General features: G+C 40.2%; 1 protein-coding gene across 4 annotated transcripts in view; it reads left to right on the top strand.

Annotated features, from left to right (window-relative positions):
• Positions 1-3,896: 3,896 nt before the first annotated feature.
• The window catches only part of Cdk14 (cyclin dependent kinase 14), a 567,752-nt gene continuing 546,515 nt past the window's right edge, over positions 3,897-25,133 (top strand). For 2 of the 4 annotated variants that reach the window (XM_063243007.1, XM_063243014.1), the window contains exons 1-2: positions 3,897-4,586; positions 11,202-11,233. In XM_063243007.1, the coding sequence (XP_063099077.1) occupies positions 4,496-4,586; positions 11,202-11,233 (123 nt within the window). In that variant the 5' untranslated portion in view covers positions 3,897-4,495. The remainder of the gene's footprint in view (positions 4,587-11,201; positions 11,234-25,133) is intronic. The other 2 variants (XM_063243002.1, XM_063243021.1) reach the window with 2 other exon arrangements.

The following is a 25,133-nucleotide window of genomic DNA, read 5'->3' as shown; positions in this document are numbered from 1 at the left end:
CTTTACAGTTTGACTACATTCTAAAATTTTATTATATACACATTTTCTTGTTAAATTCATTTTGTACTTACTAGGTATATTGGTATTCTTATTTCTTGAATTTCTTTTCTCTCATAATGCTTTTTCATACTGTTTTGAATCAGTGAGTCCTTTCAGCTTCTGTTAGTACTTGGTTTCTAATCACATTATATTACATCTTCTTTTAATTAGGATTCTTTCCCTTAATATCTACTGCCAGGATATTAGCCTATTTTTCTTATATGTAAAAAGATAAATCACATTTTATTTTTAAATTAAATTAAATTTATTTAGTTTTCGTCTTTTTGAGACAGAGTTCCCTGTGAAGTTCAGGCTGATCTTGAGTTCACCCTGTTGCCTAGGCTGGTCTCAAACTCACAGTGATCTTCCTGCCTCAGCCTCCCCAGTGCTGGATTTACAGGCATGTGCCACCATGCCCAGCAACATTTTATTTTTAAACAAAAACCTAATTTAGTTTTCTATGACTAGAAATAATGTATCTCAAATTTCACATAATTTTTGACAATGGACCTTTATCTTAATTGTATATGAATTACTCTTCATTTATGTATGTCTGTTACTTTTCCCATCCCTGAGACAAAAATACCTGACACTGAAAGTTAAAGGAAGAAAGATTTATTTGGCTCACAGTTTGTAGAGGTTTCAGTCCATAGTTAGCTGGCTCCCAGGCAGTGTGGCATGGTGAAGGGGCATCACAGAGGAGAAGCAGTTCCCAGTAGGCAGAAGGCAGCAAGCAACAAAGGACAAGCAATGACCCTCTTTCTGTACCTTATATCTTATCTAGACTACCTGCTCTTGGGGTGTACAGCACTCATCCCAAGGTGGGGGACCCTTAATCATACCCAGAACTAAGGAAACCAATCGGTGGACTAATCTAGTAATCATATACCCGGATCCAAGCATCACACACTCTAGACCCAGCCACCCCTGCAAAGCCTCATCCGTGACCGAATGAGGCTTTGGGGAACATAGAGACACAACACTGAGTGTGAGTGTGTGTGTGTGTGTGTCTTTATTTACAGGCTGCGAGAAGCAAAATTCTACCATTTAAGGTTTAGAACTAGAAATTTGCAACTATGGATGTCCCTAGAGGTCATCTATATCTCTGCAAAGTCACAGTTCAGACCTGGCTGCAATCATTCTTGGATTTTTTTTCCCCTTAGAACCTAATAATTGTTCTTGGAAACTCCCAAAATTTTGTGGAAAGCATAAATATCCTCTGCAATTTTGGGGAGTGTGGTGGTGGTGGTAGGAGGGTTGCAAGTAGCCAGTCTAAGAGCATTAGTCAGTTCTTGCTGCTGATTGGTTGCTGCCCTAGAACACATCTGAGCAGAGGCACCAGCATTGGCCTATCATAACAGGTTGCTGTTCCGTACGTGTGTGTGTGTGTGTGTGTGTGTGTGTGTGTGTGTGTGTGTGTGTGTGTGTGCCTAGTGTTCTGGGTTTTGTTCTTCTTAAAGCTTTAAGATCCCTAAGATGCCCCAAAAATGTCCTGTACCATCGAAGCCCTTCTTAATACAGGATTTTATTAAATTAAATTATATAACTGTGGGAGACATAGTGTATTTAGGATTTAAACTATAAAAATAGGCATTTATAGGTATCTTTCAGGCCATATCCGAAATTCAGTTTTTTTATAATTCGCTGGTGCTTTAGAAATGGAACTCTGATGAATTTCAGGGTCCACTGTTCAACAGTTGGTGGTGGAGTAGGGACTAGACCTTCTGAGTCCTGAGTCCCTAAATCCTGTTGCTATGGTTCCACGGCCTAATATACCTGAATGTTTTAATTCCTGAGTCTGGGTTCAGGTCAAATCATGGTGACCCGAACCCTCAAATGAGTTTATGTTTATACTCAAGTTGCTGCACCTTTAATTTAGGCCATCCACAGCTGTGACCTTTTGAACTAGGCGCTGAGACAGAGAACTGACACAGATCCATCTTTTATTTGCTGAAAAGACATGAGCCACACTGAAGCTCGGGAGTCAGCTTTCCAAACACAACTCACTGCTTCTCAGAGTCTGTTCTCCAATTTACATTCATTTGACATATTTCATATCTTACAGTCCCTGCCCTCAGGGAACATAATCTAAGACAAAGGCCAATGTGAAGTAAGTAACTACACAAAGAGTTGAATGGTAAAGTAGAAATCTATCTCTTAAAAGCGTGATGTTAATTTCCTTTTTTGTACTATAGTTTATTGTAAACTTTGCTACTTTGATAAATAACCAAGAAAGGGAACAGTTGAACAGATAATGGAGGGTTACCTGTTTTTTTTTTTTTTTTTTTTAGAAAATTTCCAGCAATATGGAAACATACCGATGTGTATTTTTTCCACAAATAATTTAACATTAAATGTCTTTATCATTTGCCCTGGATATAAATCAATACATGTTAACCTATTTCACTTTAACAAATGTTTGCATGCTTATCTTTGTATGAATAAACTATTAAGCAAAAATTGGTTATTTTTTCAAGAGCCAGAAATATTAGGGAGGTAAAAGAAATATACATTAACACATGGGCACTGCATTTGAAACAGTTCTCAGCATGAACAATAGCACCACCACAACCATATTTGTCTAAATCTACTCCATTAATGATTGTCATTTCATCTTCATTGACTTCTAGAAACCTGTTAGTGTTTTGATGGCTTGCTTTTTTCTCTTCATTCATAACCGTTTACAGCTTTTTCCTTAACTAATCTGAGGAAGTAGTAAAAGTCAAAACTTTTTCCTGTATGAGGCCACATTTGGTGCTGTCTGCAATCATCTAGTGAGCGACTCCAGGAGCCAACATCTTTGTGTCTGCTCTCATACTGACACTCCTGAGAACTCCTGGCCCTCTCTGCCCTGCACTTGGCCGACTTCCTGCCTTTTATTAGCAGTAATCTATCAGGGCCTGGTAGTGTGCAGAACAAATCCGTATTCCACTTCACAATTTATGGAAGGCAGGGGGCTACTTTTTAAGATAAAAATGTTTTAGCAAAACACGAACTCCTAAAACTTCCTTTAAACCACACAGCACTGTCACGCCCTGGCAAGCTGTTACAGTTCACAAAACCAGATGACTGGATCGCAAGTATTCTATTCATAAGACCTCGAGGCCCGTCATCACTTCCAGGCCCTCCCTGTCTTCCTTCATTCTCCCCAGGGAGGGTGAGGTCTGGAGTTCCAGATGCACCGCACTTTATTGGAATGAAGATGAGTGTGTCCGCTGCCAGAACTGTTTGTCCTGGGGTTTCATAAAGTATCCCTTATTCCTCTTTCTCTTTCTTGCTCTTCTTTTTTCTTTTCCTCCTCTTCTTCTCTCTGTCTCTCTCTTTGATGTGGAGGAAAACGAAGCCAGCATCTTTTTGAGCTGCTACAACTTCTAAGGCAGAGGTGTATTATAAAAACAGGGAACACTAGACTAAAGACTGTCCGGCATTTTCTGCAGAACAGGGTATTCACATTAGAAACCCAAGACACTCCATTCGGGTCCCCAGTGCCAGACACCGCGTTGGGGGCAGATCTTGCGCCATGCCTCCCGGGGTTACAGCCAAAGCTTCCGCTTCTGCACTTGATCTCAAGGCCGGGGTGGGGGTGGGGGTCGTTACCTTTGAGTTTTTCACTTTACAGATGCTTCTGCACAATTAACAAAACATTTCCACCAGCCCGCTAAGGTCCCCAGGTCCCGGTGCGGCGTCCGGGGCGCCGCGCCCGACTCCGGGAGGCACCGAGGCCGCTCCGCCAGCGCGCTCCCGCCCCGCAGCCTCGCGCGGCCGGAGTTGGGCCCCAGCGGATCGCGGACGCTGTCCTCGCGCGTGGGCGGGGCGGGCGGCGAGAGGCGGCCGGGAGAGGGCGCCGTCGGGAGCGAGCCGGCCTCAGGGCGCAGGGAGGCTCGGAACCGGGGTCGCGCCGGGGTCCCGCGCTCGGGGCCTTCGCCGAGGGGCGGAGGAGACTAGGGGCGGGCGAGTGGGCGGCGGGTCCCGGCCGCGCTTCTCCCTGGCCGGGACTGCGAATCGGGGCCGCCAACTTCTCCGCGCCCGCGCCCGCGCTCTCGGTCCCCCGAGCTTCCGCGCGCGGGCTCCGAATCGCCGCCGCCGCCTCCTCGCCGCGCCCCACGCCCCCGCCGGCCGCGCTCCTCCTGGTTACAAAGGAGGGAAAATGAGCCGGGCGGCCGAGCAGCGCGAGTCCCGCGCAGCGGCCCCCGGCACCATGTAGAGCGCCCCTCCCGCCGCAGCCGGCCGGCCCAGCCACCCACCGCCCGCAGCCCACCGCCGGGCCGGGCCGAGCCCGCGCCGCCCAGCCCCGAGCCCCGCGCGGCGCCTCCGGCCGGGAAGAGGCGGAGGAGGAGCACCGCCGGAGCCCAGGCGCCGCCTTCCCGTCCCCGCGCCGCGCGCCCGCGCCCGCGCCGTTGTCTGCGGTCGGCTCTGGACCAGTTTGGGGAAGTTGCAGGGGCCCTGCGTCGCCCAGATGTGCGACCTCATTGAATCGCAGCCGGCCGAGAAGATCGGCAAGATGAAGAAGTTGCGGAGAACTCTGTCGGAGAGTTTCAGCCGCATCGGTGAGTGGCGAGCCGTCCCCTCCCGCCTGCGCTCCAGGCTGCGGCCGCGGCTGCACGGTGGGCTGGGACTGGCGCGGGGGCGCAGTCCAGGGATGGAGAAGTGCTCCCGTCCCCGAGGTGGGCTTCGCTGCGGGCTGTTTCCAGCCTTCAGCCGGGTTCCTGCTCCCTGCGCAGTCCTTGGCGCCCGCACGGGGGACACCCTGGCACCGCTGCCCCCGGGCTGGGCTGTGCGACCGCCCTGGCCCCTCGGTTTTTATTTTGCTCGGAGGCTTTGGTATAGGATATTTTGTCACTCATTTAGCTTTAGAAATTGGTGAGATGTTGGATCGTGCCCTGGTTTTGAGGATGAGAGAAGTGGGACAGACACCTTGGGACCTTTTGTTTGGGACTTCGGGTCCTAGAAAGCCACTCTTGGGTGTTGAGGCTCGAGGTCTCTGGCTCTTCAGCAGCTGGGAACAAATGCGCTTTGCGAAGTTGTTGGACGTTTAGGAATGTCTCCCGAACTTGTTCTACTTACTAGAGCGCAGGGGCTATTGTCTCGAAGCCAACCAATTAACAAACACCGGCCTAGGAGTGATTAGGATACTTAAAAATGCATCATGTCATAGGCTAAACAGGGTGACAACACTGTAGTGTGGAATGAGCTGGTTCGATTTGCAGTGTAGAAAACCCTCTTTGAACCTGAAGACGCAGCTGCTTCCTCCTGTCATAACTTTTCATTAATACAGGTAACTGCCCTCAGCAAGAAACTAATGCAAACAAACAACAACAAAATCAAAGTGCCCAAGAAACCTTCCCGCCTTTGTTTCACATATTGTCCATGTTAATGAAGGTGTTAGTAAAAAATAATCATCAACGTGCTAATTCCTTAAAACCCTGGAGTGCCAATGAATGTTACAGCTCTCCTTCTGCAAATTCATTATAAATTAGGCAAACTTTCAAGTGAGAGAAAATATAAATCAACGTTTAATCTTTTTTGATTTAAATTTGTGTATTGGTATATAAAATCCTTTCGCAAAGTCACTGTAAATTTATGTTATGAAACCTGTATTTAGTCCTGGTTTTATGTAATGGGTTTATTGGATAGTTGCAGTTTTTATTCTTCAGCTGGGAACCAGTAGGAATCCCTACATTCACATGAAATTTGGGGCCAGGAAGAGTGTGAGAGAGCAAGGTGTTGACTTTCAGCCCCTGACCCAAACTATCACAGAAGCAGGTTCTGAAGTCCATTAAGCCCTGTTCTCAAACACATTAACTATGTATTTACTAACGGTAATGACTCAGTTGGAACCCCTCCAGTTTTGTGTTAAATAATTAATTGCAGTTGAATCTCAGTAAGAAATCAAGAACATTAATATAAAAATTCTTTATGTTTACATTTTCCAAGGTTTTGATTGACAATCAGTAAAATTTGGATTAACTACAATACTGACAAGTGGGATATTACAGTTAATTGGATTTTCTAGTTTAGTGAGATCTAGTGATGTGAGCCTCCTTTTGAACCCAGCTCTTGTTAAAAATATCTTATAAGATCTAGTGGATTTTTATATTCTCCCTTTAGGAAATGGTACAGTGTGGTGAACATAATTGATTTTTTTTGTATTGAAGTCTGTGATTTGAATAGCAAATTTCATCGTAGAATACTGTAAAAGGAGTTACTGAAGTTTTAAGTGATTATGGATATGTATGTACCAAGCCCAGAATGTTCATTAGGGCTATCACTACAGAAAAATAAAACTTTTTTACTTATTTTCTTGGTTTGTTTTTACAAAATCCAAAGTATTGAAATAATTATGATTTAGATTTTGAAGTATGAGAGGCTGTTGAATTGAGGTTTTACTATATAGATTTATGTAGCATCAAAGCTACATAAATGTCAGACAGATTGGAAATTCCTGATATTACCACTCCCTAGCTAAGTGACCTTTGATGGGTCCCTTAACTTCTCTGAGCTTCAGTTTCTATGTGTGTCTCAGTTTTTGTTGTTGGTACTTAATGAAGTAAAGCACATGATGTCCTGTGTGGTATGTAATAAAGACGCAATAAATGTTCAAAATATGTTGTCATTATGTTAGGGATCATAGCACTCTGATATAAATGACCTTATAGGTAGGAAGCAAGAGAAGGTGGGGGGGGATGGCCATTGACTTGATAGTAGTCAGTCTGAAAGCAGGATGGGTTTCAGAGGTAGGGGGTCATGCATTTAAACCCTATTTTTCCTGAGTCTTGGGCAACTGGTAATAATTCCCCAAATTCCAGAATTCTCATCTGTAAATCTTCATGCAGTTGTTGTGAAGATTGAATGAGACAGAATATCTAAAATATCTGATGCAATACCTATCACCACATGGTGAAAATCAATACTGGAGGCTGTTGTTATTCCTCCCACTTTCTCTCTTTATCTCTATTGTCCCCTCTGTCCCCCATTCATGAGCTCCAAGAGTGATTTACTCTAGGTGAATAATCCAAATTGCAATGCATTCATTCCATTTAACCAATCTAAGATGGCTTTTGAACTAAACAGGACTTCGTTTTGTTTTCTTATTTGTTATTTCTTAAATTGTGCAATATCATTGGTTAGCCATAAGAAGTCACTAATCACTAATCACTAATCAAAATGAGAACAGTGTATAAATGTATGTGATACTCAGGCAGTGTTTACCATCAATAACAACAGTTCTGAATACCAAAAGTAGAAATGCTGATGGTTAGTTTATTCACTCATTGGAATAGAGATCTTGCTGGATTTGTCACCACCCACCCCAAATACAGTTGACCTGAGATTACAGCATTATAAAAAATCTAATAAAACACATTAGCTTTTAAGCCACCGTGCTCTAATTTATGACATCTGCCAGGAAATGACTATAATATGGCCATGGTTCTTTTATAAGATGTGTATAATTGAATTTTAAAATCAGCCATCAGTTTCAGTAGTTTTTATGGTTTTCCACTAAAGAGTGTCAGTGTGGTTCCTAGTTTGAAATTAGTAGTTTCACAATTTTTTTTCACATTTAGGCAAACAAAGACAAATGGGAATTTAATTATTGAATAGCTTAAATATATTGTAATCTATTTCTTCTTTCCTTGTTTCTTTTCCATTTTTGCATGGAAGCTAAAGGCTCTGTGCAATAGCTAGTGTGTGATTAATGTCAAACTGACATTTCTTCACATTCAATCGAATGCATTTCTTCACATTTATTTGGATCCAGTCCTAGAGAAAGGAAGTTTATGCTCTGTGATATTTGAGATGGACTCATGTATACCATTTCTTTAGAGGAGGTGGTTTGTGAGAGAACCGAATGAAAGGACAAGTCTGGGATTACCCTGAATGTTTGGGTTCATCACATTGTGCTGTGAGTGTGTAATCCTAGAGCCCAATTGTCATTTGATGAGCCCATTCTGTCAGAAAAGAGAAATGTAAGGTTAAAGGTTTGGACATAGGATTTAGCTTTTGTGCCATATCTCTTTACAGCGAAGTTTCAAAAGGTTTTAATTTGGGCCTGTGCTGTAGCTCAGTGGTAGGGCGTGTAAGGCCCTGAGTTTGCTCCCTGGTACCACAGGAGAAGAAAAAATTAATTTGAGAGTTAGCTCAATAGTTCTTTCATAAGACAGAAAAATGTGTAGTTTTCACATGTTCGAAACTTCAGTGTTGTCTCACAATATAAGATGCCCTCCTTTTGCCACTGAGGCAGGCTTTACTAATCCATTAGTGTGTTACTGAATGCATTCTATGTGCTGGCACTCAGATTTACTGCCTGTGGTATCTGGTGCCTGACTGCAAGGATTTTAAGGGAAGACAAACTAATGAATAGGTATTGACAATATAAAGTGACAACATCTACCTTGTGGATTAGTGAAATTTGCTATTGGGAGACCACAGGAGGAGCCCTACTTTACCTTGGTAAAGTTATGAGAAGCTTGCTAGAGAGAGCAGCATCTGAGCAGGGGTCTGAATAGAATATCTGGTTATCTCATACTATTTAGCGTATACCCTTTTATCAATCTAGAATAATGCAGTATGCTTGGTATTCCTCATATCCTTGAAGACAGTTTCTATTTTACATTTACATAAATGATTAATGACAATCAAGGAATGTAATCAATAACAAGATGTTGTGGTGCATGTTTAGGTCAGAGAGTGTTCATCAGTGACCTGATAAATATCTGGCAAGGACACTTTAATTGGTCTGTGTTGTCCCGATTAACTGTTTTGCAGAGAAAGAGTCAATACGGAAGAAATCATGTTAGTTGTCAGTTTAGCAGTGAAAGATTTTAGTTAAGTTATGGATTCCTTGGTCTAAAAATTTTCTCCCTTATTGTACTCTGGACTTCCAAGTATTCTGCAGGGGAGAAACTCTGGCTTCCTGCTTCTTGTATCCTTAGCCAATATATCTGCAATTGCTTCTTTATTTTCTTCTTCTCTTGTTACCTTTAGTTCCGCATTTCTTCATGCAGGAGGTTGGAAAGATTGCCAGGATTTAGGAGGCAAGCAGGAAGCGGTCCAGTGTGGGTGTCCAAGACATTCTGGTTTTCTGCTATCTTCATTTCTTAACTTCAGTTTGATGTTTGTAATTCCCAAGGAGATGGTATCACTTGTAGTTTAGCTTTGTTTAAGAAAACACATGGCTAAATTTCCAGAACTTATAATGCTCAGAGCAGAGAAAGTATCTTTAAAAGTTTATTCTCTGAATTATACCCCACTGTGTCTTGCATGTTAGTCCTAGAATATGTGCTCCATTCATCTTTGTTAAGTGAAGTAGGTATGAGACTATGTAACACTTGTTTTCATGGAACTTTGTGTTTTAAATCAATGAGCTGTTCATTTCTTACTCCAAAAACTAGAGAGTTTTTGATTAAGAAATGTGTCTATATTTTCAAAATCACTAATATTTTGTAAGGGACTCACTAGTCTGTTAATTAAAGGGTATATGTTGGGTTAAGTGAGTAGGTAGCTTTGTTTATAGGGAGCCTTCTGTGTTTTAAGTTAAATTCTACTGAAAATGTAGGTGGTAGGAATCATCTAAGGTTTTACATCTTTTCATCAAAATAGGTTTTTAAAAAAAATACTGTAAATTATATCAGATTTATAATAAAACATGCAAATATGAATGCAGAATTAGCTGTCTGAGACTGGGACAAAGGACTGTCTAGTTTTTTTTTCATATTCCTATTCAAAATAAATTGTCCTTTAATAAAGAAAGTGAAAAAAAATCTATTTTAGATCAGTTTCCTGGGAAAAAGGGAAGAACTAAGAACTAAATTTTCAGAAACATTGTATTTCCCTTAACTTACTACCATAATTACATACTCTTGAGCCTTTTGGAAAAACAAATTTACTCTGTGAAATGGAGAAAATTACTTTTTCAAGATTGCTGAGAATATGTGTCTTATTAACTTTTATATGATCACCTCATTTTAGGCACATCACTTTCCTCAGAGCTTAATTACCAAAATATTTTTTTCATTGCTTTTGTTTTAAAATAGTTTTCTAAGTAATAGCTATCCAAGTCCTAACCAGGCTAGGACTATGTAATATAGATAGTACACATGTAGGCATGTATAATTCTGTAAATTTGAAACATTTCTGCAACTAGTAGTTTCAGACAAATTAGTATTCATAGGAAATGGAGAAATTGTAGAATTCATGTTTGCCAACCATAAGTGATATTATCTTTTTCTTCAGAGTGATAAAATTCTAGTTCTGAACTTAACTTGTATCTAAAATAAGTTTGAAGTATTTGGTAATACTATAGAATACTCTGAATGCATTATTTTCTAAAGAAAACACTTTATAATAAACATTATTACATTGAAACATTTGAATCATATCCTTTATTTTGCAGTGTTTATTTTACATGCTTAGTCTTTTATCTAAATGCTTCAAGTTTGCTCAATATGAAAATACCATTTAGGGTACTATGAAGAGTGGATGTTATCTTTTTTAAGACAATTGTGAAATTTATTTAATTAACATTTGCAAATAATGTTTTTCCCGTGATTAACATTTTTGAAATACGTAAAACAGTCATTGTGTGGTATTTGTATATATTGCCTCTTTATCCTTTTTGGTTCCCCTTCCCTTCTTGTCCTTTCTTCTCTGCACTCCACATCCCTTCCGATCTCCACCTAGTTTATCTCTCTGTTTTCTATCATCTATCTTTTATTTTACTATTTAAAAAGAGTGGTTGTCATCTTAGCAATTGCTTTGGAGGGCCTTGCACCATGCTTGATGATACATGCTCAGAAACAGGATTTCAAGGGGAAATTTCTTTAAGATTACTTTGTGCTTCTTTTATACTTTCAGTAAAGCATGTTCAGCTAGAGAAGAGATGGGAAGAGATATGTATATGTCTTCTCTATGTTTGGGAAGATCATTCCATTTGCATATTTATGAAAAATGTTTCACAAAGATGCATGCTGTGCAATTCTTTCTTATTTGCAGCTTTCATATTTGTATCATAACGTTGCTGTTCACATTGAGGTACAGTTTTACTTTGTGAAATGAAAACACCCTACTGCTTTTGTTTTTGGTTTTTGTTTTCTAGAACTTAGATACTCGGTCTTTCTGGGATGTTTCACAATAACTGTTTCCTTTTGCTTTTTACTTTTTAGCTTTGAAGAAAGATGACACCACCTTTGATGAGGTAAGCTAAATTTCCTTATCTAATGTTCCTCCTATTTAATTACTGCTAGGGAAAGTTGATGGCTGCCAGTTTAGCACTTAGAAACAAAAACATACGCCTTCAAATCAACAAGAGCTAGCATTTGTTTGTGTAGTTACACTATATTATTTTGAAATTTTAAAGTCCTTTAAGTGAGTTTTACAGGATGGTTGGAAACATGTCTTTTAAAATCAGTTAACTAAACGACAGATGAGCCTTGGTACCATTGCGTTCTGGCACACGGTAGCTGGAGAGGCCTGGTGTCGGTCGTGTGCTGCAGGTGATCTGGAGCAGTCGGTAAGTTGGAAGTTGGCCACGGTGGCTACCTGCAGACATCAGGACATGATGTGCTGTTGACGCCACACATTGTCTGTTAAGTCTCGGGAAAGGGTAGCTGACTTTTCCTGTACTAGTTTCCCTTTTCTTTCTCTATGAGACATGTCTTTATTTACTAGATATGAGGTAATAAAAGAGCCTGTTCAAGTGGGGCTGAGGGTTTCTGTGTAATCAATAGCATGCTGAATGTGATTTTTAACTTGTCTTGTTTACTGGGTTTGCATTACTGTTTTCAGAGTACCACAGAGTCAAGTGTTTCAATGTAAATGTCCAAAGCTGCAGCACTGATCTGTGTTGTAGTCTGGCCACGTGTGTGTATTTGTTGATAAGCAGAGTTGTGTCTGTACAAGATGCTTAGCCTGTTGCCTAATGAGCATAGATTGGCTTGGTGTGGTTATTTAAAACCTGCAGGTCCCATATAATATGCTACCAGTCCTCTCTCAGCTCTGGGCAGGGCTCCAGTGCTCAGAGTCTTCCTGTTCATGGGCTGACCCTTTGGCCATGTGGCGGGACCTGGTACATGGCAGGTACCAGGGAGAAGCTGCTGCAGGCTGGGATTTCTGGACGGGGCCAGCATCACTTGGCTGGCACGGTCTGCTGCTTCATCGGCTGCACCTGTTCATTTTTTCCTGGGCTGAGCTCTACAAAGCTGTGACCCTGACTGCAAAGCAACTCCTCCTGCCAGCATTCCTGTAACACACCCTACAACTTAATTCTTCCAGACCGGTAGCAATAGAAGAATTTTTTTTCTTTCCCATCGATAGTAGGTAATAATGGTGTTTCCTTCCAAACCTGTATTTCTGGAATTTCTACCATGTTGTATTGATATGTTTTTAGGAGAATATCTTCTTTCTGCTTAGGAAAATTAGTGGGGGAATGTTTTTCTTTATAAAGAGAGTTCTCCCCTTTAATTATGGACTTAAGATTATGTTAAAAAATAAAAAACATTTAAAAAAGAAAAAAAAATCTCCTGAATCCTGCTATTTAGATACAGTCTCTGTTGAATGTTCTAGATTTCTTTCCTTGTTTTAAAATCACAGTCCATTCTTATATCCTACTTTTCCCCTTAACCTGTAACATATTTTTGCCTGTTAGGAATTTTAAAAACTTCTTTTGGTGTTTGAATGATTGTTAATGAGTGTGTCTTATCTGTCATGTGGTTGTGTGTAGTACCATTGACTTAAACAAACAAAACTAAGCCTTTAAAAAAAATTTTGTTTAAGGAGAAAAAAAAAAAAAACAGAAAAAGGGTACAAGTTATACAGAATTTCAAAAAAGATAAATAGTAGCAAATCACTAGTTAATATATTACATATTATCATAGAAATAGTTGTTCAAGTTACAAAATTAAAGCATATAAAGTGGACATTCAAACAGTAAGACTGCAAACAGTTCTGTTAATGATCCAACAAAAACTGAGTAATATGGTTATCTATCTTATATGCTTAAATATACATGCAGTTATATCCTTTAGAGCACTTTCTTTTCCTCTCTTTTTTATAGTGACAATTACACATTTTGGGTTTTATTACTCCTACAGTTCTTATTACTTTTTTTTTTTTTGAAGAGAATAAAACCAAATGTGACATAAGCAAAACAGAGTCATTTAAATCAAAAGGATGGACATAGTACATAATGTAAAAACAGAATACAAGGTGATTAACAATGGTTACCATAATGCCTCTTGCTATCTTAAAATGAACTGCCTATATCATCAGTTATAATAAAATTGAATAAAACAATAAAGAACAAAACCAATAAAACCAAAACATTGGAGACATTACAGGACTTCAAAAGAAGATAATAGTCAAACCTAAATGGGCATCATAGTGAATCTTATTATCTTCACAGTTGTTGTCTGTACTCTCCAACTTGGTACTGTCAAGCAAAACAGAATAGAGTAAAGTCAGTCAAAACAAGATGGTGAGAGCAATACAGGGTTTCAAATCAAGTTAAAAGGAAACCAAACTGGGTTACTATAATATATCCTGCTATTTTTTATTTATTTTTCCCTTAATTAAAAGGATAAAAATGAAAAAGTAAGTAATAAAAAGAAGATTGAGATAAAAGAGGACATAACAACAAAACAGCAGAGGTCAAAACATAACCATTTAAGCAAAATAGTGTTTCACCACAAGATATCCCGACATAAAAGTAGTTATCATAGTGTCTCTTTCCTTGAAATCTTTTGAGTATAACTTCATATACAAGATAATGTAAAACCATTCAAGAGAATGACAGTATTGCAGGGTATTTAGAAACAACTAACAGAACATGAACAATGGTTTCTGTATAATCTCCTTGTCTATAAAAGTTTTTGTTTATATTATCACATATAATAAAATTCAATAAGATACAACATGTTAAGACTGATGGAGACAGAAGAACAAAAGCTCGATGGGGCTTCAAAACAAGATGATATTAAATCAGCACTAGCTATTATGATGTCTTGTTTTCTCCAAAATAGCTGTTCCTTCCATCCAACCTTCTCTGCCTCATTTCTGTTGAGCTCTTTTTCTGTCATTAGTTGTCAGTTTATCTTCTTCATTTCGCTTTCTGCTCCATTCATTGTGGCCTCTCTGCCACTGTTTCTGGAATCTTGGTGTTTTTCTCTTTTAGAATGTCCTGTAGTATTCTCTGTAGAGTTGACCTGGTGGTTACAAATTCCCCTAGTTCCTCTTTATCCTGGAAGCACCTTGTTTCTCCATTAATTTCTAGGGACAGTTATGCAGGATATATCAATTTTGGCTGGAGGTTATTGTCTTTCTTTCTTTTTTTTTTTTTTTTTTTTTTTGTCTTTTTTTCATTTTTATCGGTACCAGGGATCGAACTCATGACTGCCTGCTTGCAAGGCAGGTGCTTATGCCACTGAACTAAATCCCCAGCCCCTGGTTATTGTCTTTCAAAGCTTGAATTATTTTGCCCCATGCTGTTCGTGATTTGATGGTTTGTCCTGAGAAGTCTGCTGTAATTCTGGTGTTCTGTAATTCTTGGTGTTCCAAGTGATCTGTTTCTTGTCTCTGACAGCATTTAATATTCTGTTCTTATATCGGATTTCTGGAATTTTGATTATTATATGCCTAGGTGTAGTTCTTTTTGGATTGTAGGTAGCTGGGGTCCTGTATGCTTCATAGATCTGAGTATCTTTACCTTTTCCCATATTAGGGAAGTTCTCCTTGATTATTTCTGTGTATAGCCTTTGCAGTTCATTTGTTTGTATCCCTGCTTCTTCCTTTACATTCTTAATTCTTAAGCTGTAGATCCTCTTATCATCCTGTAGCATTTGTCTTGTTACTGCTCGTTTCCTTGTTATTTTTAAGAAGTTTTTCATTTCATGCTCCCACATTACAAATCTGTCCTCCAGTTCAGATAATCTATCCTTAGTTTCTTTCAAGCTGTTATGCCAGCTTTCAATAGAGTTTTTAGTTTCCTGGTAATCTCTTTGAACCTGCTTCATGTATTCTATGTTTTCTCTATTTTCTCCATCAAACAATTCTCCCCTTTTTTTTCTGTTCTTCCATTCTACCATCTGTTTTTTCTTGGGCGGTGCTTAGCATTTCTTTAACTATTCTACTTATATCTTGCTTTACTTGGTTAAATACTTCACTTTTGAACTCATCTATGAGTTCCCGGAGATACCGCTTTATGTCTATTGTTTCTGTGCCTGATATTGCATGTTTTCAGTCATCATTCTCCTTTGCATTTACCTTTCCTGGATCAGCATTTTCAGGATTGGGGACTAAGGACCCTTTTTTGTTGCTCCCTCTTCCCATACTTTTTTTCCCCTCCCTACAAGTGTATATAGGAGGCCCAGTTTCTTTATTTGTCAGTTACAGTTTGTTTGAATAGCGCCGGTTAGGTGTTCCTACCCACTGCAGTGTACTAGGCAGACACAGACTGGAGCAACCTATGCTGGACCCTCCCCTCCAGCTCAGTCAACCTGCTGGAGGCTTCACTGCATTAGGGTGCACTGCCAGGTGCAGGGACCTGGTTTGGGCTAGCCTACTGGGTCTTAGTCCACAGTGTCACCCAGATCAAGTGCTCCCCACCTATCTCACTTGAGAGAGGAATATGTGACTGAAGTCACTGCAGTGTCCTGTTCCGGCTAGTCTGCCCGGTCCCAGAATGTCCTCTGTTGGAGCCTCCTACTCTGTGGAAGGGTCCCCATTCCTCCCACTCACTGCAGGTCAATGCAGGGCTCTCCACTAGCTCTGTTCTCAATTTGGTTTGCTGATTCCCGCTCTCAGAGCTTTCGCATCTCTATCCTTGCTGTGCTGATTCAGATGCAGCAGCAGTGGCAGGAAATTGAAGCTGTGGTTTCTAGAGGCGCGGGTTCCAGCTGCAGCGCTAAGACTTTAGCTGTTCCAGTTGTAGCACTGGGATTGTATTTCCAGTTGGTTTCTCTCAGCTTAGTTTGTTCCTGGGTCGGCAGGGTATATCTCCCTCTGCTTAGGACTCCCCACAGTGCACCATTCGTGGAATTTAAGCTGGCTATCTCAGAGAGCCTCTGTAGCTGCTGTTATCTAACTGCCAGAGGTCCCAAAACAAAGACCTAAGCCTACATGAAAGTTAAGGGTGTATAGGATAAGGGCATTTGTATAACTGCCGTCCTGATTTTATATTATTCTGAAGCCTCTGTGGTCCAAGGTTTGGATTTTGTGATTTGGAGTAAAATAATTCTTTGCCCTTCTTCTATGGCACAAAGGATTGGTAAATTGCCTTAAGTTAGTAAATCACAGAAAGCTAAACTAGAAGAGCCATTGGAAATCATCATTTCCTCGTTGCATCATTTTACAGATGAGATTAAGATCCAAAGGGTGATTTCCGGTTAAAGAGAAACCCAGGGCCATGAGTCTGGCAGGAAAGGCAAGGCACACCTTGGTGTAAACCCTAATGCAGCCACCTCAGTTAAGCAATTGATGCATTCATTCCACGTTTTTTGAAAAATAAAGGTAATGGTAGTATAACTGTCTTAAGGGAGTTGAGAGGATTAAACATACACCAGCACACACACACACACACACACGCGCACGCACACACACTCCAGAATAATAGCTGCCAAATTACATGTTTTATCACCAGTACTGTCTTCATTGATTTCATCATCATCATCATCGTGTGTATTCTTACCATAGTGTGCAACTTCTGTAGTTGGAAGGCCATAAAATGTATGGAGGATTCATATATACCTGAAGAGTTAGGGCTATGAGGAGAGTTTATTGCAGATTTTCCTTTAATATTCCAAATAAAGCTTTGTGTGATGATTGTGTGTTAACACTGAAAATATATAAAACCAACTATCTTTTAGGTCTGATGAGAGTGTGATTACTTTCAGCTTTGTCAGTCTGGGTGTGTTGCATGTGATTCACAGTTAGTAAATATCTGTCAGATACATTTGAGTGAATGAAAATGATGCATCTGGTGTCAGTGGATTCCCACATAGTCCTAGCTATTTGAGCAAGTGATTTCACTTCTGTTGAGGATCACAAATTCACAATGGCTAGTTCTGCATTCTTCCTTAAGAGATAAAATGGAGACTTGGGATGATTGGTACCATCCATTTGAGATTTCCGATTAACTATTTAAGGATGAGCCATCCTTTCCCACTCACCAAGACTAAAACTAAGACCACTATGTTTAAAAAAGACTCTTGGGCAAGCTTCTGCTGAGCATAATATCATCTCTGCACTCTTGGGTCTTCCCAAAATTATACTCGCCCTTTGAGTCCTAGGCCTCTAAGCCTTCTACCTACTTTGAATCCTCTACTAGCCCCCCCCCCCCCCCATACTATATACATCCAGTAAATTGTGGCTGTCTTGGAGTATTGTGCTCTGGCCCACCTGGAGATGTTGACTTCCCAGTCACTCATCATGTATTACTAAATTTGTCTCTGTTTCTGTTTTATCCTCTTGCTGTATCCTTAACACAGCTCTGGGCTGGGTCCTCAGTATACATCAACCTCAGTTTTATTTGTAAAGACCAACCAGTTGAACTCTGATCTTCAAGCTACTTTGTAGCTCTAAATGTAGTGTCTGTTTAGTATAAGGGTGCACTTTGAGCAAAATCAGCAAAGTTAACAGAGCATAGTGCATGCCGGTAATACTTGCACTAGGGAGGCTAAGATACTCAGCAAACATTACATTGTGAGTTCAGGGCCAGCTTGAACTTCATAGTGAGAGCATAGTGAAACAAACAAACAAAAAAACCTCCACCAAATATAGTCCCTATATAAATGGGAAGTAGCTGAATTCTTTTATGCTCTTTCCAGATTATAATGGTAGATGTTTCTTGAACTTGTGGATTCCCCCTTCTCTTCTGGAGTGACCTTACAGTCCATTGGAATTCAGTTCCTATTTGAGTCTGGAAGTGTGGGGGCTGAGTCAGTTTCTCAGATAGGTAGCAAGGTGTGGCAGCTCTCTTCTTACTCACTATGGTGAGCTGGAGGCTTCTTATCTCTAGAAACAACTACCTCCAGCAGAGGCTTGAGTTGGAGTTGAGTTACTGGTCCCTGACTCATGTAGAAGGTATTTTTAGAATGACTATAATGTTTGCCCTTGGACAGAGAAGAAAAAGGAATTCATTCATTCATTCATTCATTCATGATCAGACTGCAATACCTTGACTGCTAATTTTCAAAACAGCCTTGGAATTACATTAAGGAATGGTGGGCTACTGCTCATGGTAAAGGAGGCTGTGCATACGCATGAGCGTGCATCTGTGTGTGTACATGGGAACAGTTTGGACATTGTGTTGAGGCCTTCAGATATTTACAATGACAAGCAAAGGATAGGGAATTTTGATGAAGCTCATCATGATTGGAGAGAGGATATTTCAGTAGTGATCAGTTTGCCCTTCATTCATTGCATATTTGAGCCCTGATGGAAATGTTAGCCAATTTATATTCTGGGGGTTTAATGCATATTTTGTTGCGAGTAAAAAATAAATATATTTTTAGTTTTAAGTCCTTTCTCCCAACTTTTTGTTGTTTGTATCTTTAGGGTTTGGTGTAGTGCTTGGCTAAAATGAAGGTTCGGCTAAGTATATGTAAGAGAAACAAAACAAGAACAAGTGTAAGAAGATTGGTTTCTTACGTCATAATTTTTAGTGGAGTGTGGTTTTGGTGACACTATGAGGAGGCCTCCAGAGTGAACTTCATGTATGCGACACCGTTGCAAAACTTCCTAAAGTCTTTTGAGTCTTTAGTTCTCACATCTGTGCCCCCTGAATGGCTCTGTTCCTTCTGAGGAAGTGATCAGTGGTTATGCTGTTACAGTGGAGCTTTTAATCCTATTTTTCAATATAATTATTTTAGAGTGATGATCTATCATATGTAAAAGATCAGACAATATAGTTAATCTTCACCAGTGTAAAGTAATCAAATACAATGTTGTTTGGACTTTGGAAAAAAAAGCTCCAATTAAATATAAAATTAAAAACTATAAATATATAGAAAGGGCTTAGAAATACCTAAAGCTAGAGCAATCCATGAGCTATCAGGAATGAATTAAAAGGTTAAAGTACATTGCTCTGCTTCATGCTTCTCTTACATTAAAAAATAGATTCAGATGAGGAGCCAGAACCGAGTGCTGGCTCTGCCATTGAGAGAGAAGTTCAAAGATTTTAGGGATTGAAAGGAAGCTTTAAGATGTAAGATGTTTCATTTGTTTATGGTATGTAATATTGAGAATTAACCCCTTATTTGTGCAGAAGAAATGGCTGATCCTTTATGAATTTTCTAATTATTTCCCACTTTGGCCAATTATTCAGTGTTTGGGAAATAGACCTTCCTGTACCTTCTTGATATATTCTAGCTATTTTAATAATTTCCCAGCCCTAGAAAAATATACAAAATGTATGCAAATCTTAAAATTTCTGTATGTATCTGATGTGTGAGTGTCTCAGGCATAATATATAGGCTAACATTCTTAGTACGTGTTTAATTTTATAATTGTCAGATGGGAGACTTGGGTCTTAGTTTCCATCCATCTCCTTCTTTGGTACTTTTTTTATAAAGATACAATAGCACCTGGGAGGAAAAACGCAGCAGTGATCTTCATGAGCACGAGAGCAAAGAGGTACCTATGGAGATAACTTGGGAGTAGTCCTGGGGGTGGTGGGAGCTGACTCAGTCTTTTTTCTCTACTTGTCATTGTTGCTGATGGTCTCTGTCCGTGCAGGTGATGTATATACAGTGCTGTGTTATGCGTCAGGCTTTTCCAGCTTTCTCAGTTCATGCGTACTTCATCCATACTGTTTCCAGGGGACGTGGATCATTTCACTGGGACTGTCACAAAGGAAAATATTAAATCCCAGTACCAGCCTGCCCTTCTTGGTTCTTTCCCATCTGCTCTACCCAGTGTCTTTGCTGTTTGCCTTCCTGGATGACCCCTTTCTGCCTGCCTCAGCCTTTCTCCCAGGCCAGTTCCCCAATCCTTCCCTGCACTGTTGCTTCCCCTTCACTCCTGTGGTCATTCTCTGCCTATACTTTCAGAAGCCTTGGCCCTGGTGGTTCATCAGCCCTCTACCCTGCCAGCCTCAGTTTCTCATCTGTCATCTTTTCCTCCCTTACCCACAGGCAAGGTTACTTCTGTGGACGGCATGGGAAGGATGTGTTCCAAGCCTTTGCTTGTGGACTCTGTCTTCTCCTTTCTGTCACCAACTCGCAATGCATGACTTTGTTTTTGTAAGTACCAGAGATTAAACCCAGGCTTTCACACTGAGCTCCATCTCCAGCCCTTTTTATTTAGTGACACATTGTCTAGCCTGAACTCAAAGTTTCGGTTCTCCTTTCTCACCTCTCAGAGTGCTGGGATTACAGGCATGTGCCACCATGTCCTGCTGAGACCGTTCACCCCAGTTTCTCTTTTTTGTATGGGTGCCTATGACATTGGATGGGGAACTCACCCACTGTAGTATGGCCAATTTATAATGTAACTAATTACATTGGCCACATTCCCCTTCTCAAATCAGATCACTTTTGGAGGTGCTGGGGGGTTAGACTTGGACATACAAGTTGTTAGTGTTACCGTTCGGCTCCTGATGCTTTCCAGATTCTGAAAACCATCAATAGTAAGTTTCCTGCCCAGAGATGGACCTTCATGTATCCCACTCTTACTTCCTTCCCCCCGTGATCTCAGAGGAGGGTGTGTTTTTTTCTTGATCTAGGCTAGTTCCTCCTCCTGTTCTCTGAGTTCCTTCCCTTCTTTTCTACTTCAGAAGCTTAGATAATTGATTCTGTCCTTCCCTGTTTTTTGTCTCTTCCTTTTACAGGTCCTTGCACCACGGTTTCTGAACATGCACTTCCTCTTCTCTCCTTCATCACTGCAGCCCCTGGTCCTCTCTCATGGTTTTTCCGTGCTGTCTTTGACTTGCTCTTCTTCCCCTCACTTGCCTGCTCTGTTATTGTACTCACGTCGATGCGGCCGGCCGATTTGCCTTTGTATTCTAACTCCTCCCTAGCAATTGGACTGCCTGGTTAGATGTTTCTGCCCCGGTGTCTCACATTACTCATGACTGGGAACAGAAGAAATATTACTTATCCCCGTATTCCCCAAACCTGCATCTTCTCTCTTCCTTAACCTCACAGTTGGCTCTCCCAGCCACTTGATTTTTTAAGACCGACATCCGATGACAGCCCAGACTCCCCAGATCCCAGGTCAGTGGCATTGAGTGGATCTCTTTGCCCCCTGCTGTCTCCATTTCCCCTTACTGATGTGCATACACAACCTCATCCTCCCGTTCCTGGGCTTGTGGTATTCCACCTGCCTTCCCTGCCTACAGCTTGCCTTGCATTCCAGCAGGATGACAGATCTGAGATACAGATGACTTGTACTCCCGCCCTCCCCTTTACAGGTTCCTGTCAGCTGCAGGGTCAAGTCCAGTCTCCTAATTTGGCTTTCAACGCTTTGCATCATTCGTCTCCTTACCTACCTTTCCACTCTTACCAAGGAGTTTTGTCTCTTAGTCTAGCGCCTGTATTATCATCCAGCTGCTGCCATCTGAGATGGAAACCTTACCACTTTTACCTATTTTTGTCTCAACAGGTTCTTCATTGGTGTCGTACTACATCTCTCACAGCCCCATTGCAGCCTTCCTAAGTGTTTCTGTTGTCACACTACTCCCTAGTTAGAAATGTGTGCATCAAGTGCTTGTTGATGTCTGGCTTGTGTCACACAGGATATGCTCACAGCCTGATTGTAGATCTAGTGAGTCACAGCAGCCAGTCTTTGGGGCATTGTTTGGTTGACCAGCTTCTGGCATCTTTCTTTGTTGGTCCCAGGCAGTCAGTCTTTCTTTGATGGTAAACAAAACAAAACAAAATACCACAAAAAAATATATTCTTTCCTATCCTGTTTTACTGTGGCCAGAGCCTTCAGCCTTAGATGAACCTATTCCGTAGAAATCTACTTATAATCTTCTTTGATTATAGTAGATATCTAGGAAATCATATTTCAAGTTCAACATGTTTTGGATGATTGAAAGGGAAACTTTACTCCTTGATTCTCTTATTGGAAACTTGGTTTGGATTTTCAGATGCTTAAAACTTTCTGTGCCTCAGTTTTTTCTTTCTATAAATGTTTGATTGGATTTGCTATCTCCCTAATTATGGTAGGCAAAATTACCGTAATTATGTCTACTCCCAGACAGTGGCTAAAACGTCTGGACAGTGGTGCAAAGCTTTGGAGAGGAAGTACGTGTCACAAAATGCAGAGTGCATGACATTTGGGAGAATTAGTTACTTTCATATTCCTCTTTCCTGAAAGGCAGAATGTTGTAGCAACCGAGAGCCTCAGGAAGGTCCTCTTTCTGTTGCTACACCTCTGGGATGTCCTGAAGGCCTGCTCCCCAGGCTGCACAAGGTCTGTTGGTGGTGGGGCTGTGAGTCCTCTCCCTGGGGGTGCTCTGATTTGCATGTTTGAGTCATATGTAGAAAGCTGAACTTGGAAGTTGTGTTTCTATGCAGCCAAAGTTCTTATGGCTTTCTTCCACAAGTACAAAGGAGGCCAAGCCTGTTTTCTCTCTGGTTGGAATGAGAGCCCTTAATCTTGAAGTCCTTATGTTGTTCCATTGTGACTGAGAAGGCTTCCCACACAAACAGCTGTGGAGGTAATTGGAACTAAACTAGGGGTAGGTATTGGGGTTTTGAAGGCCCAGAGTCAGAAGTCTACTCTATATTTTTAGTAGTCCAAGACACCTCTTACTATCAGTGTTGTAAAGTGCACAATTGGCCTACCTACAAAATATTGGAAATAGCAGTTTGCTCTCAAGTTTGAAAGCTTAATTTTTTCAGGATATATTATTATCTCTTTAAATTTTTTTTTCATCATTTAAAGACAATAATTAAAATAATTTTCTATTTTATTTTTAATATAGAAAGTTGTGTTTTATTATTTTATTATTTAGTTTTAACTTTTTTTCCCTTAACTTTTAGTTTCATTTGAAGGCAAATAAGATTCATTATGATACCCATTCTGGTTTGACTATTATTTTCTTTTGAAGTCCTATAATGTCTCCAATGTTTTGCTTTTATTAACTTTGTTCTGTACTGTTATGTTCAATTTTATGGTGCCAGATGATATGGGCAATTCTACTGAAAATAGCAAGAGGCATTATGGTAAGCATTGTTGATCACCGTGTATTTTGGCTTTAAGTCTTGTACTATGTCCATCCTTTTGTTTTGACTGACCCCATTTTGTTTTCTTTCATTTGGTTTTATTCTCTTCAAAATTAATTAAAAAAACCTTTTAGTTTCAGTAACTTTTGTTAACTGTATCATATCAGCCTAGGTATTTTCTCCAGAATAAATGTGTTTAATGATGTGGAGCAATGGGAGTACTGTTCAATGTTCTGGTACAAAATTTTATGCCTAATTTGTTAATGAGATTAATAGTTTACTTCATAGCTCTTTTATAGCTACTCTTATTTATATGATATTAAATCATGTATGTATGGATAGAGTGTGTTGAAAAAGTCTTAGATTTTTATGGTCTTGTAATTAAAGTAGAAAAATGATGTTGTAATGTATACTTATATACCCAGGCTAAAATGTATCAGGAAGTGTGTATTTGGTTTTTCATTGATAAAAAATACTTTTTTTTTCAAGCTTTCCAAAGCATCCTCCTGCATATTAAGAGTTCGAATTGGAGATAGAATCCCAGGAAACTTGAATCTCCATCTCTATTTGCTTATTTTTTTTTTTCTCAACTTGTGAACACTCTCCTGTGAGATGCCTGGAGAGTGATGTTTGAAAGATTTCTTTGTGTTTAGGGTTTGAGAATTACCATTCTAGTCTAGTAGACCTCAGACATGTTGCAGCCCTGTCTTAAGTCAGCTGAAATACTGAAGTGTGCCAGTAGTTTCTTTAAAAGAAGAAGTCACTGACACTGGCCTTTCGGTTGTGTTTTGATGGCTTTTTAGAGTGGGGAAAAAGGCGCAGAGCTGCGGTTGAATGCTGGGGGTTTGGCCTGTCCAGAGTTTGTCCGTAGGAATGTGCCAAGTGTGAAATTATCACCAATGACATATGTCGTGGTGGAAACAAACTGAAATATGTCCCTCTCAATACTTGCCTTAAGGCCAGGCCATCACTATAACTTAGTTACATCTGAGCATTATTCACTCTGTTTGAAAGAGTTTGTGAAACAAAAGGTCCTAGAAGTCACAGGAGACAGCATTGGCCATGCTGGAGGTGGAGGTGTTTCCCAACTGTGTGGGCAGATGTGGGCCTGGCCCCTTCGCTGGCTCTGCCCTGCGTAAGCCTGCCAGAGTCACCCGGGGTTATCTTCAGAGTGTGCCGTGCCCTCAAGTGTGGAAAAGCATAAAGTGATTTTTATCACACCACTCTAAAATACCTAGGACTAAACTATGATAAAGGAACTAAAAATGGACTTTATTGTATGTAGTCTAGGGGTTTACACTAGTTATTGATTTCAGGTCATGGTTTCTAATTTTTTTTTTTGGAATTTTTGCTTTTTATTGGTACCCGGGATCAAACTCACGACTGCCTGCTTGCAAGGCAGGCGCTTATGCCGCTGAGCTAAACCCTCAGCCCCTGGTTTCTAATTTTTGGTTTAGAAAATTTTGTCTTCTTAGTTCTATAGTAGCTTAATTATTACTATCATGTTAATATTCCAGATATGTAGCAAAAAAAAAAGAAAAACAAAAAACAAAAAACTAGGGCAATGACAGGAATGTTTAACAAAAGGAAAAATAATCATAATTCTATGACAGGTACAAATGACACCTATTATTCCTGTTTTGGTTTAATGAAAATATTTTTCATTAAAAGAATTATAGAGAAGAAATAAGATGGATGAGTAAAATCGTATGTTAGTAATAGTCATTCAAGGCATTAATTGCAAGTTCTTTTGTGTTGAGGGGTTATTTATTTTAAATTTTCTGCTCTGTAGCTCTCTTTATATTGTTTTCAAGTGAATATGATAGACGTTGTTCTGCAGTACTTGATTGTCTTCTGTTAAAAGCCAGACTATTCAATCTTATACATGAGCATTCTTGGGTCATTAGATATGGGGGTTCAGGTGTGCAAAAG

This window comes from Cavia porcellus, unplaced genomic scaffold (assembly GCF_034190915.1).
Source record: "Cavia porcellus strain 051 isolate PalLab524CR breed Dunkin Hartley unplaced genomic scaffold, mCavPor4.1 scaffold_2, whole genome shotgun sequence".
Taxonomy (NCBI): Eukaryota; Metazoa; Chordata; class Mammalia; order Rodentia; family Caviidae; genus Cavia; species Cavia porcellus.
This window is presented reverse-complemented; position numbering and strand designations above follow the sequence as displayed.